This window comes from Cebus imitator, unplaced genomic scaffold (genome assembly GCF_001604975.1).
Source record: "Cebus imitator isolate Cc_AM_T3 unplaced genomic scaffold, Cebus_imitator-1.0 Scaffold705, whole genome shotgun sequence".
NCBI classification, from domain to species: Eukaryota; Metazoa; Chordata; class Mammalia; order Primates; family Cebidae; genus Cebus; species Cebus imitator.
The window spans coordinates 40445-54839 of NW_016108020.1; the positions used below are offsets into that span (position 1 = coordinate 40445).

The window sequence follows — 14395 nt, forward strand, 5'->3', positions numbered from 1 at the left end:
CAGCTTTGTATCCTGAGAATTCCAGTTCCTGACACACATAATAAGTGCTCAATAAATATTAGTTGCTCTGTGGTTAACCTTATATAATTCACTACTGCTACAAAGAACTTTCCTATCTATTTACGCATATGACCCTTATAATAGCCCTGGAAGATAATAGGGCATATTTGCTCAGTTTTCAGATGGTAGAACTAATGAGTATAGTTGGCTAATAAGTGGAGTACTACTGTTGCAATTACAGTAGCCTCCTAGCTGAGAGCCCTGCCTCCTATATCACTCCACTCTATTCCACTATCATCTTCCACACTGCCTCCAAAATGATCCTTCTCTAAAATACCAACTCAGTATTTGTGCGTGTGCGTGTGTGTGTGTGTATCTTCATCACGAATCTTTGTAAGCTGTCAGCCAAAGAGATGCAGTCATGACAATAAGTTAAATTATATGCAGTAGCTAAGCTTTAAAAATATAATAGTTGTTTTATTATCTAATTAGGCAAAACAATAAAGATGTTCTTATTTTGAACAAAATTAATACTATGCTCTAGTGACTAAGGGGGATATAGGAGTATATGCTATAAAAACCTATGAATACTGCCTTCACTCATAAACTGGCATGTTTATACCTTTTCTTGTGAACAAAGTTATCCTAATTGGACATTATTTTTATTTTTTTAATTGATACATAATAGTTGTACATATTTTTAAGAAACTGAACATTTTAAAAGATTAAACTTCATATTACCTTTTATTTTTTTTGTAGCTGATTCTGTTTCATGTATAACATTTTCAACTGGTAGAGTGAGAATTGTTGGAGTAATTTATGAAAGGAGGTAGAAGGAAAGAGTAGTTTGTACTTTGTTGTGAAATTCTAGGGTGTGTTTGTCAATATACATGTTTCAAATACCTGATAGGTACCACAGTCACATATGTCTATGTATATAACTTTACCATTCTTGTAGGTACACAAGACATTTTATGTTTCTTTCTAACAAGAATAGTAAAGATGAAAACTAATAGGGAAACTCCATTAGATTGAGTTGTCTTACTCTTCTTAAATGCGGTGTGATGATTGATATTTTAAATCCTATGTCATAGAATTTAATTAAACTGACTTTTAGAATTTCTTTCCAAAAGGTATCACTGGAAGAAAAAAATGCAACTATTATTTATGACCCTAAACTACAGACTCCAAAGACCCTGCAGGAAGCTATTGATGACATGGGCTTTGATGCCATTCTCCATAATCCTGACCCTCTCCCTGTTTTAACTGACACCTTGTTTCTGACTGTTACTGCTTCACTGACTTTGCCATGGGACCGTATCCAAAGCACATTACTCAAGACCAAGGGTGTGACAGACATTAAAATTTACCCTCAGCAAAGAACTCTAGCAGTGACAATAATCCCTTCTGTAGTAAGTGCCAATCAGATAAGAGAGCTGGTTCCGGATCTCAGTTTAGATACTGGAACACTGGAGAAAAAGTCAGGAGCTTGTGAAGATCATAGTATGGCTCAAGTTGGTGAAGTCATGCTGAAGATGAAAGTGGAAGGGATGACCTGCCATTCATGTACTAGCACCATTGAAGGAAAAATTGGGAAACTGCAAGGTGTTCAGCGAATTAAAGGTAAATGTGTCTAGTGTTGTTTGATTGTTTTCTTAGATGTCTGTTTTGATCTTTTAACTTTTTGCTTTCTTCTTAAGCATGAGTTTTGAATCCATGAGACTAGAGTGCTTGCTGTTTCATTGAGGTACAGCATATTCCCAGGATTAATGTCATTAAAGTTAATGATTATAATTAAAGGTTACCTGAACCTTGAACTGAAGAAAAGGCAGTGGGGTTGACAATTCATGGCATTCAGGGTTCTTAACACAACATGATTAGGATACTCTTTACCTCTAATGTATTTCTACTAAGGCATGGAGAAACTTGGAGACCATAGCTACAGTGGTCATATCTCCTACTTGTTTCTAGTCTATGCCAATAATATTTTCTGGGAAAAAAAAAAGTTAAAAAAAGATGATGATGAGAATGAGAGAGAAACAATTATTTGTGGTTATTGATTTAGAAAACAAAATGTTTTCTGAAGTAGCCCTGGAATAACTGAATTAAATAATTGTTTCCTTTTATTAACTAGTCTCCCTGGACAATCAAGAAGCTACTATTGTTTATCAACCTCATCTTATCTCAGTAGAGGAAATGAAAAAGCAGATTGAAGCTATGGGCTTTCCAGCATTCGTCAAAAAGCAGCCCAAGTACCTCAGATTGGGAGCTATTGATGTACAGCGTCTAAAAAACACACCAGTTAAATCTTCAGAAGGATCACAGCAAAGGAGTCCATCATATACAAATGATTCAACAGCCACTTTCATCATTGATGGCATGCATTGTAAATCATGTGTGTCAAATATTGAAAGTGCTTTATCTACACTCCAGTATGTAAGCAGCATAGTAGTTTCTTTAGAGAATAGGTCTGCCATTGTAAAGTATAATGCAAGCTCAATCACTCCAGAATGCCTGAGAAAAGCAATAGAGGACGTATCACCAGGGCAATATAGAGTTAGTATCTCAAGTGAATTTGAGAGTACCTCAAACTCTCCCTCCAGCTCATCTCTTCAGAAGATTCCTTTGAATGTAGTTAGCCAGCCTCTGACACAAGAAACTGTGATAAACATTGATGGCATGACTTGTAATTCCTGTGTGCAGTCTATTGAGGGTGTCATATCAAAAAAGCCAGGTGTAAAATACATACGAGTCTCCCTTGCAAATAGCAATGGGACTGTTGAGTATGATCCTCTACTAACCTCTCCAGAAACCTTGAGAGAAGCAATAGAAGACATGGGATTTGATGCTACCTTGTCAGGTAATTATAATTTTTTCTTTGATTCCCCTAGTGTTCTTTTATTTCCATTTTGCTGCTTCTTTTAGCATTTATTGATGAGAAATCATTCCTGGGCACTGTAATTCCACTTTTGCAAATAAATCCTATGGAGGTAGCCAGCAGTGTATGCAAAGATGCATAAGGATGTTTGTATAATTGCTCATAATATTTAAAAACTAGAGACAATAAATAACTTGTGGTACAACAATAAATAACTAATGATGAAGTGCTATGAAGCCACGAAACATCATGGTATTAAAGATAATTAACGCCACAGGAAAGTGTCTGAGATATTTTGTTAAATTAAAAAAAAAACTGAAAAGCTATATATACACTGTGATGAAAATTTTATTAAAAAATGTACCTGAATTAATACCATGTATATATTGTTATGTGTATGAATAAGATTCCTGGTAGGACATGAACCATAATTTTAACAGTGATTATCTTTGGGTGGTAGGATAAATGTGATTTTTGTTTCCGTTGTGCTTTCCTGGTTTTATAAGTTGTTTTTACAACAAGAATGTATGTATGTAGCCATGTATTTATATAATGGGTAAAGCCAGTGCTCTTTTAAAAAGAAAAGTAGTTGAAATAAATAATAGGATTAACTGTAGTTTTATATTTAGGCATTCAAATTAAACTGACTTCAGAGCTGTCCCAAAGTTTTCGTATTTCCTGACAGCTCTTACTTTTGAACTGAAACAAAAAATGTATATCCAATAGAATTTAATTATGTGAAATTTTTCTTTTGAACCAGAATTAAACCTGGCCTTGAATTAAACTGAAAAATGCCCAAATGAAATTTTTGCTTGAAATAACAATTGAAAAGTTATACAACCAATTTCCAGACAATATAATTAATCTTTGCTATCCTGATTAGAATGAAAGATATCAAATAGTAATATTCCTTTTTTAGGCTCACTAAAACTGAGTAAAACATTTAACATATCTCCAAATTGGTATGGTCGATTAATGTGAGAGAGGACTCAGAAACATACCATTATTAATTTTTAGTTCTTAATTTTAGTATCGATGACAAATGGTAGAAATGATAGAATTCTCACTTTTAAAATTGACACATAGTTCACATACCATAAAATTTGCCCATTTAAGGTACACAATCCAGTGGTTGTTAGTATACTTACATAGTTTTCCAGCCATCATCACTATATAATTTTTGATCATTTCATCACTCCCAAAAGAAATCACATATCCATTGGCAGTCATTGCTAATTTCTCCTTCCCTTCCCCAAGCTCCTGATAACCACTGTTCTACTTTCTGTCTCTGAATTTCATTATTCTAGGTACCTCATTTAATTGGAATCATATAACATTTGTCCTTTTGTGCCTGGATTATTTTATTTACCATAATGTTTTCAAGGTCCATCCATGTTGTAGTATATATTAGAACATCATTCCTTTTTATTGCTGAATATTTTTCCAGTCTATGGATATATCACATTTTTGTTTCTTCATTCACCAGTTGATGAGAATTTGGATCGTCTCCACTCTCTGCCTATTATGTATAATACTGCTAGGAACATTTGTGTGTAAGTTTTTATATGAACATATGTTTTTATTTCTCCTGGGCATATAACTAGGAGTGGAATTGCTGGGTCATATGGCAATTAAACTTTTTGAGGGACTGCTGTACTGTTTTTCAAAGTAGCTGTACCATTTTACATTCCCACCTCAAATTCTCACTTTAATGTAGAAAATCACAAAATCTTAATCTTTTGAGATTTTAGATTAGAATCTGGCCAGCTACGGTGACTCATACCTATAATCCTAGCACTTTTGGAGGCTGAGGCAGGCAGACCACTTGAGCCCAAAAGTTCGAGACCAGCCTGGGTAAATGACTAAACCCAGTCCCTACAAAAAATACAAAAAAATCAGCTGGGCATGGTGACATACACCTGTAGTTCTAGTTACTCAGGAGGCAAAGCTGAGAAGATCACTATAGCCTGGAAGTCAAGGCTGCAGTGAGCCGTGAGCTTGCCATTGTACTCCAGCCTAAAAAAATTAGATTTTAGATTAGAATCTAATCTAAAAAATTAGATTCTTTTGCTCCAAAAAAGCGATACATCATTCTCTATTAGAAAATTTTTATACAGAACACTAAAATGTTAAAGAGCCTCTAGTACCAAAAGTCTGAACAAAGTATATGAAATCAATAATTGCAAAAGGAAATAATTATGAAACCAGAAGAAAAATTTAAGTTGGAAATAAGTACAGTTATATCAAGGATCCATAAAAATGACTAAAATTAGTTTCAGCAAAATTTCGTTTTACCTATCACCACTAAATTGTTTTTGTTTTGTTTTGTTTTGTTTTGTTTTGTTTTGAGAGGGAGTCTTGCTGTGTCACCCATGCTAGAGTACAATGGTGTGATCTCGGCTCACTGCAACATCCACCTCTCAGGTCCAAGTGATTCTCCTGCCTCAGCCTCCTGAGTAGCTGGGATTACAGGCTCACGCCACCATGCTCAGCTAATTTTTTTTTGTGTTTTTAGTAGAGACGGGTTTCACCATGTTGGTGAGGCCGGTTTGGAACTCCTGACCTCAGGTGATCCACCCGCCTCTGCCTCACAGAGTGCTGGGATTATAGGCATGAGTCACCGTATCTGGCCCAGTTAATTTTTTTTTTTTTTTAATTTTCAAAATAACAGTGTTGAAAATATATTGATTCACATTTCACTAAATCGTAATGTTGGGTTATTTCTGAGTTTCTATTAAAATACTTTGACATGTATAATGGATTATGTTGTAAATGATGAATACCACATAAATTAGTTTTTATCAGTATCACTAAAACAAGTTACTTACATTATAATATTCCTATGCCTCTTAAATATAGGAACTCGAATATCATCATCTTATATCACATGTGGTATAAAACTGAAATATTTTTCATGTTCAAATGTGGTATCTGTTATTACAGTAAGCAAGGGCATCATAAACTTTCAGATTGAACTCAAAAACCGAATTTTTTCTATTCATTTGGGTTTATATTTTTGCAACTTTCATTTTTGCAAGTGTGGTTCACAAACAAGCAGTACCTGGGACTTTGTTATAAATGAGACTCTGGCCCACTGCAGACCCAGTAAATCAAATTCTACATTTTAATTTTAATGAGCTCTCCAGGTAATTCATTTGCACATTAAAGTTTGAGAACACTGATCTGGATAATGTGATCCATTGACCTTTGAAATCTCTAAATTAAATCTGTATTAACCTTGTTTACACAAAGAAGTCCAGAAGTTTGAATAACATTTTGATCAACAATGGACCACATAGACGATGGTGGTCCCATAAGATTATAATGGAGCATATATAGAAACCTCATATAAGGCATTTGATATTGGCATAGCAGATCAAATAGGAGAAATGTTTTATATTCATTAGCTAGGACATTTGGTGTTCTATCTGAAAAATATGTATAAATAAAAATATACATAGCATCTAGGTTTGAATAAGTACACTCTATGATGGTCACACAGTGATGAAATTGTCTAAAGCATTTTTCAGTACATATTCCCATTATTTAAGTGAGTCATAACTGTATAGTATTAAATAATATAATTTAAAATAGTGGGTTTTTTTTTTTTTAGGAGAAAAGGCATATAAATTTATTTGATCATAGTTTTACATGACACAAGAGCCTTCAGAATGAAGACCCAAAGATACAGGAGAAACTGCCCATTTCTGTGCTTAGATTTAACACAATATGGATAGCTAAAATAGCTAGCATTTTATTATTATTATTGGAATCAGAGTCACACTTTGTTGCCCAGGCTGCAGTGCAATGGTGTGATCTCGGCTCACTGCAAACTCCACCTCCCAAGTTCAAGTGATTCTCCTGCCGCAGTCTCCCAAGTTGCTGGGATTACAGGCATGTGCCAGCATTCCTGGCTAATTTTTGTATTTTTAGTAGAGGCAAGGTGTCTCCATGTTGGCCAGGCTGGTCTTGAACTCCTGATCTCAGGTGATCCACCTACTTCGGCCTCCCAAAGTGCTGGGATTACAGGTGTGAGCCACCATGCCCAGACAAAATAGCTAGCATTTTGTAAGGGTTTATGTAACAAATATGAGCAGAGCAAAAGCAACTTTTCAATTACCTTAGGTGATCAAACCAGAAAATGGAATTCAAGAGTACTTGGTCAGTCTCTGGCACCATGTATAGCATCTACCTAGTTCTTAGGAACTATGACTGCAGCACACTCAGTAACTTTTTTTTGAGACCGGATCTTGCTCTGTTGCCCAGGCTGGAGTGCACAGACACAATCATGGCTCACTGCAGCCTTGACTTCTGGGGCTTAAGCGATCTTCCCACCTCAGCCTCCTGAGTAGCTGGGACTACAGGCATGTACCACCACACCCGGCTAATTTTTTTCTGTTCTTTGTAGAGATGGAGTCTAACTATGTTGCCTAGGCTGGTCTCAAACTCCTGGGCTCAAGCAGTCCACCCACCTTGGCCTCCCAAGGTGCTGGGATTATTGGTGTGAGCAACCATGCCTGGCCTCAGTAACTTTTAACAATGTCTTTTACCTCAACCTACTATTGTTAAGGGCCCCGAGAATCAATTATTCCACAAATGATTATCAGGAGCCAGTTATATGCCCTGAATCTGTCAGGGCTTATAACATACATACTAATGGCCATGATGGGTAGGTAAAAAACCTTGGCATAGTGAATGTCACCATAAAAGAATTGATAATAGTTTAACTACAGTGACCCATGTTTTGGGACAAGAGGTTGATATGAAATGACTGCATTCTGTGATTCTGCTAGAGATCAGAGTTTTAGATGTCTCCAGAATTGTAACTATGCATTTTCTAAGTGTAAGTGTCAGTGCGATCCAGGTCTCACAGCCTCCTACCTCTGCGACCCATTCTCAGACAGAAGGATGGACACATTTTGCCTTTGTATCATACTAGTCCTAGATGAGCTATAAATCTTAAAAGAGATAGTAAAAGGCCAGGTGCAGTGGCTCATGCCTGTAATCCCAGCACTTTGGGAGGCTGAGGCAGGTGGATCACCTGAGGTCAGGAGTTCAAGACCATCCTGGCCAACATGGTGAAATCCTGTCTCTACTAAAAATACAAAAATTAGCCAAGTGTGGTGGCGGGCACCTGTAATCCCAGCTACCCAGGAGACTGAGGCAGGGGCAATGCTTGAACCTGGGAGGCATAGGTTGCAGTGAGCTGAGATCATGCCGTTGCACTCCAGCCTGGGTGACAAGAGCAAGACTCCATCTCAAAAAAAAAGGCAGTGAGAAAAATTGGAGATGCCTTTTATCCTCTTTATATCATCATTTCCTTAAAGTAAAAAGATATAATATTTGAAGTAATCACTAATCAAAGCAAACTAAATACTTGATTAAATTCCTTCCTTTTTGTGTCTTTTTATTATTTAATTTCAAACTTACAAAAAACTGCAAGAAATAGAGAATTCCTGTTTACCAATTTCATGCAGATTCCACAGTTAATATTTTACATTGTTTATCATTCTCAACAGATATACATTTATATATACACATACATACATTTTTTCTGAACTATTTGAGAGTAAGCTGTGGACATGATGTTTATAATTATTTTAAAGCCACTTTAGATTATTTATTTATTCTTCACATTACACCAGAGGCTGAATCTCACATCAGTTTTGAGTATCAGATTGGAAGTCCTTTCTTGAAAAATTTGAGTCAGTTTGTAATTGTTGTCTCAAGTGCAGGAAAGTCAACTTTCCTTTGAATTTCTTTAGAAGTGTAAGTAATGCTGTCACAGCCGGTAGAAAAATTCGTTAAAAGAAACCAGCCATTTTATTTATTGTTACCTTGTAACACCCTTACTGTCTCTGTGGCGGAGGGAGAAGCCTTTGCTCTTTTTTTTTTTTTTTTAATATGTAATTTAGAAGAGAGAAACAGGAGAAGGAGAAAGAAACAGTTAACTCTCACACTGAGTGAGAGAATCCAGAAAGGTGGAATCCAGGAGAGGAAAGCAGCTTCCACATTGAGTAGAAGGGAATAGAGAGTGATGAAGTTTAGGAGGGAACACAGGCTTCCACGAAGGGAGTGTTCATGGAAGGGGACTCCAGAGGGAAAATCCAGGAGAGAGAAAGATGGCTTCCATGAAGGGAGTGTTCGTGGAAGGGGATCCAAACATGGAGTCCCGCCTTTGCTCTTTTGCTTGCCACACACGCACAGAGGTAAAGGACATAATTTTATGGATCTTTGTTTAGAGGTCATGCTAAGGCAGCTAAAAGGGACTACCTCTATGACTTATAATACTGTACTTCCAGAGTGTGAAAATTGCAGCTGGTATTCCAGGTTACCTCTGGTACCTAAAATAATGAAAATGCTCTGGAACAACAGGTAAAGTGATTGGCAGAATAAGCTTTTTTTCATTGTTCAAGTTCATAATTAAGCCTCAATAGTAATTATGAGAGAATGAAGGAACCTTTTGGTTAGATTAAAATAATGGTTTTATTCAAAACCAAAGCGATTTCTTTTTGGCTACTGAACGTCCTTTTTGTTTTTTTTTGTTTTTTTTTTTTTTAAAAATGTAACAGCAGTACTATTTGGTAAATTTCACAGTCTGTGTTCTAAATAATGTTCTCACAATCTGAATCAGTATCTTTCTAAAGTGATTCCATTAAGACCAGAGACAGGCTAATTAAGGAACACTTTACCATTCAGAGTGTTCTTTGCTGGATCATCCAAAATCCAAACCTCAGTGTCATGTGGTATTTCCATGTGACAGACTTGTACATCTACCCCCTGAATCTAAAAATAAAAGTTGAAATTATTTTTTTTAAATTATCCTTTACTATACTCAGACCTAGGCTGGCAGTACTGCCATCACCTGAGAGCTTGGTGGAAATGTAGAATCTCAGATCCCATCTTAGATGTACTGAGTCAGAACCCGCATTTTAACAAGCTCCCGCAGGTGATTGTGTATGCATTCAGATTTAAGAGGCATTAATATACTTATTTGAGAAATCAACATCATTATTCTTGAGGGAAATGGTCAGGCTTTTGTTAAAATTTTTTCCAAACATGCTCTTCTTCACATCCTGAAAACCAACTCTTCTGTGCAGGGGTTCCTTTGTGTGTTACCTAAGTAGGCATGAACTGGTGTTTTGTCCAAGGACAAGAATGAACAAATTAGATAGGCTAGTGGGAATTTGCTCTTTTCCTCCTTTTCTCTATAATGGAAGAGAAAATTTTTGGCTTTTTTTTTTTTTTTTTTTTTTTTTCCAGATGCAGGGATGTGTTAGAATAATTTCTCCTTTCTTGGAAGGTAATTAATACTGCAGTGGATAAACTAAAACAAAATAGCAGATTTTCAGAGATTTCAAGGGAGCTTCTGGGATGATTTGAGCTTCTACAGTCCATAAAGATTCTATGAATACCATCATGCAAAATAGACTTTTTGCTGACTTATTCCTTGCCTCTTCTTCCACTGTCCATAAAGACATTTAAAAATATTATATATGTATGTTAAAAATTCAAACAATAGGGCCAGGTGTGGTGGCTCATGCCTATAATCCCAGCATTTTGGGAGGCCAAAGTGGACGGATCACAAGGTCAAGAGATGGATACCATCCTGGCCAACATATTGAAACTCCATCTCTACTAAAAATACAAAAATTGGCTGGGTGTGGTGGCGCACACCTGTAGTCCCAGCTACTTGGGAAGCAGAGGCAGGAGAATCGCTTGAACCCAGGAGGCGGAGGTTGCAGTGAGCCAAGATTGCACCACTGCACTCCAGCCTCGTGACAGAGCGAGACTCCATCACACACACACAAAATTCAAACAATATAGAAGTATAGTTAGAGGAAATTGATTCATCTGTCTATGATTGTATTCCTGCCTTAACCTTATTCTCCAGAAGTAGCCACTGTTAATAGTTTGGTATGTAACCCCCAGCCTTTCTTATGCATGTTCTCATCTATGCATACACTAAAATTAAAAATAGATATGTCAGCACACTGCAATGCTGTTTTTGCAAATTGCTTTTTGTTCCACTTAATATATTGTGAATTGCTTTGATGCCAGTAGGCCAATTATCAACATGATGGTAAAATTTCATTATAAAAATAAGAACTATCCATTAACAAACTACTCTCTCTCTCTGAGATTGGGAGTAGAGTTAATGGCTAGAAGAAACAAAGTTTTATTTATTCAGGTAACTCAGATTTTCCTAGAATGGGATGGGAAGTATTGAAATTGGAAGTCAAAAAAAAAAAAGAAAAAAGAAATTGGAAGTCACTGCAGAAGAAAGTATAGAGATAATGCTAAGGGATGGTAGGAAGTTGCTGGTTTTAAAGGAATAGATTATCAGTGCCTGGAGGTATGGATTATGATGCAAGACAAGGATGCTTTTGAAGAATGTTCAATACTGCATATGAAAAGAATCTTTCCCTTTCCACCAGACATGAATGAGCCGTTGGTAGTAATAGCTCAGCCTTCATCAGAAACGCTGCTTTTGACTTCAACTAATGAATTTTATGCTAAAGGGATGACACCAGTTCAAGACAAGGAGGAAGCAAAGACTTCATCTAAATGTTACATACAAGTCACTGGCATGACTTGCGCTTCTTGTGTAGCAAACATTGAACGGAATTTAAGGCGAGAAGAAGGTGAGATACTCTTGAAGCTTGTTATTTTATCTGCTAGTTTGGGAACTCCATCTTTTTTGTTCTTTTACATGTTTGGTAAGTATGTTTATGATTCTTGGTAAGGCCTCATAAAGATTTTCAGTAATGTGTGGGCCAACCCTGATGTCCTGGAAGCCAGTTTTTGTTAGTGTTTTGTTCCCTTAGATAAAGTTTCTATCTTGTTTACCTCATGGTCATATTTGTATATGTGTGAAATTTGTAAAAAGATGCAGAAGGAAATATACAAGATTACTATTTTTTATGGATCTTGGTTGTGTTAGAGTTTAAGGAACATAAATTTTCTTCTAAAGCTATGCCTAAAACTGACAATTATAATACCTAAGAGTTTCATTATTACTATACCCAGACCAAGCACCAGACCAAAAACAAGTTTGTTTAGAATTATATTGTTCTCTTTGCTTCTGGTAAAAATGTTCACAAATTACTTAATATTGTATACAAGTATTAATTTTAAGTTGCAAAATCTTAGAAAATCTGTGCCATAGTTTTTAAAATTCAGTTACACTCAGATGTTTTAGCTTATTAATTTGTGCTCATATTTATAGACTTCCCAGTATAGCACAGTAGATTTGTTAACCATGAAGATATGTGATGATGGCCGGGCTCAGTGACTCACACCTGTAATCCCAGCACTTTGGGAGGCCAAGAAAGACAGATTGCCTGAGGTCAAGAGTTCAAGACCAGCCTGGCCTACCTGGTGAAACCCTATCTCTACTAAAAATACAAAAATTAGCTGGTCTTGGAGGCGCATGCTTAGAATCCCAGCTACTCGAGAGGCTGAGGCAGCAGAGTTGCTTGAACCCGGGAGGTGGAAGTTGCAGTGAGCTGAGATTGTGCTAGCCACTGCACTCTAGCCTGTGCAACAGGACAAGACTCTATCCCCCAAAAAAAAAGATATGTGATGAAGTTTCATGAGATCAAAGTTATAGATTTGGTACTTAGGCTACCCTAGCCCTAGGTGTCTTAATGATGCATATGATTAGTCACAGATCTGAATAAAGAAGTATGGACTAGTGTGTAAACTTATCCCCACCATTAAGAAAATCACTCAAAATGTATGTAGTAATCACATCACCTCATATATTAATATTAAGGGCAGAACATCGTTATAACAAAATGTGTGGTATTCAGAGCCATCTTCAGTTCAATATTATCTTGTCTGCATTCTATGATTTCTGCTTCAGTTTAGCCTCCATGATTTCTAACTGGAATGTACTCAAGGCTAAAGCTTCTATTATTCTTTTTTAGATTAATTAAAAAAAGAAAAGGAGGGAGGTTGCCAAGCAAATGAAAGCAAAAAGAAGCATTCAAGGTTTCTATTTAATTTAAGAACCAACTATTTTTGGGCAATTCAGAAATAGCTATTTTCATGAGACAAGCAATGTCTATGCCAAATACAATTTTTTTTAAGTCTGTTAAGCTGATTCTTCCAATTACTTCCATATTATCCCCTTTCCATCCACTTAACCAGTTAGAAATAACTTTAGCCTAGCTGGGGTCATTACATTCACTCTCTTTTAGCTAAGTAGTGTTGGTCTTCTCTCAATTTAGACTGCAATATACATATATATATATTTTATAATATGTATCTATAAATATATATTAATATAATATATAAATATATAAAATATATATGTAATATATATTTTGAGACCAGTCTCACTCTGTTGCCCAGGCTGGAGTGCAGTGGTACCATTTTGGCTCACTGCAACCTCTGCCTCCTGGGTTCAAGTGATTTTCCTGCCTTAGCCTCCTGAGTAGCTGCAACTAAAGGCATGTGCCACCATGCCTGGCTAATTTTTGTATTTTTAGTAGAAACAGAGTTTCACCATGTTGACCAGGCTGGTCTTGAACTCCTGACCTCAAGTGATTCACCCACCTGGGCCCCCCAAAGTGCTGGGATTATAGGAATGAGCCACCACACCTGGCCCTATATTATATTTTTAAAAAATAAATAGAGTTCTTATTGTAGTTTGAAGAGTTTTAAAAACTATATGTAATTTACATAAGTATTGAACTTATGTTTTTGACATTTGAGAAATCAAATTTTTCCTTCTATTTCTGTTTGTACATAGATCACATTCAGCTGAAGCAAAAATATTTTTTCCTACTTTCTGTATACCTTTTCTATATTACTGACGCTTTCCCATGAACTGATCACTTGAATTGTTTGATAGCAACAAAGCCCAAAATGTAAGCACTTTATGTAGAAAAATTAGATTATATTATTTTGGTTTTTTTCACTGTGTATATGTTTATTTTTTTTAATTTTTAATTTTTGTTAGTATATAGTAGGTATATATATTTACAGGGCACATGAGATGTTTTGATACAAACATGCAATGCATAATAATCACATAATGGAAAGGGGGATCCATCCTCTCAAGCATTTATCCTTTGTGTTATAAACAATTCAATTATACTCTGTTATATTTAAATGTACGATTAAATTATAATTGACTATAGTCACACTGTTGTGCTATGACATACTAGGTCTTATTCATTCATTCTTTTTCTTTGTACCCATTAACCATCTCTACTTCCTTTTGCACCCCCCCATCTTGTTTACTGATTTAAAGCTATTAAATTAATATTTAATCATTTTTTCTTTTTTATCAAACCCCAGACTTGATCTATGGTTTATTGATCTCCATTCCCTATCAGATAGCCATCAAATGCCATAGATTCCTGGAAAGAGCTTCTATTTTTGCTCTGTAGAATTAATTTTCTTCCTGACAATGATAGCAATTGCTGGCCTAGAGAAGTAGTATAGTTGTTAAAAAAGGTTTGCAGTAGTGAACAGCATGAATGCCATAAAATGAACTCTTTTTTT

General features: G+C 35.9%; 1 protein-coding gene across 2 annotated transcripts in view; it reads left to right on the top strand.

The window, feature by feature from the left end:
- The window catches only part of ATP7A (ATPase copper transporting alpha), an 81965-nt gene that overhangs the window by 20144 nt on the left and 47426 nt on the right, over nucleotides 1-14395 (top strand). For both annotated transcript variants that reach the window (XM_017518819.2, XM_017518820.2), the window contains exons 4-6: nucleotides 1134-1623; nucleotides 2135-2860; nucleotides 11317-11523. In XM_017518819.2, the coding sequence (XP_017374308.1) occupies nucleotides 1134-1623; nucleotides 2135-2860; nucleotides 11317-11523 (1423 nt within the window). The remainder of the gene's footprint in view (nucleotides 1-1133; nucleotides 1624-2134; nucleotides 2861-11316; nucleotides 11524-14395) is intronic.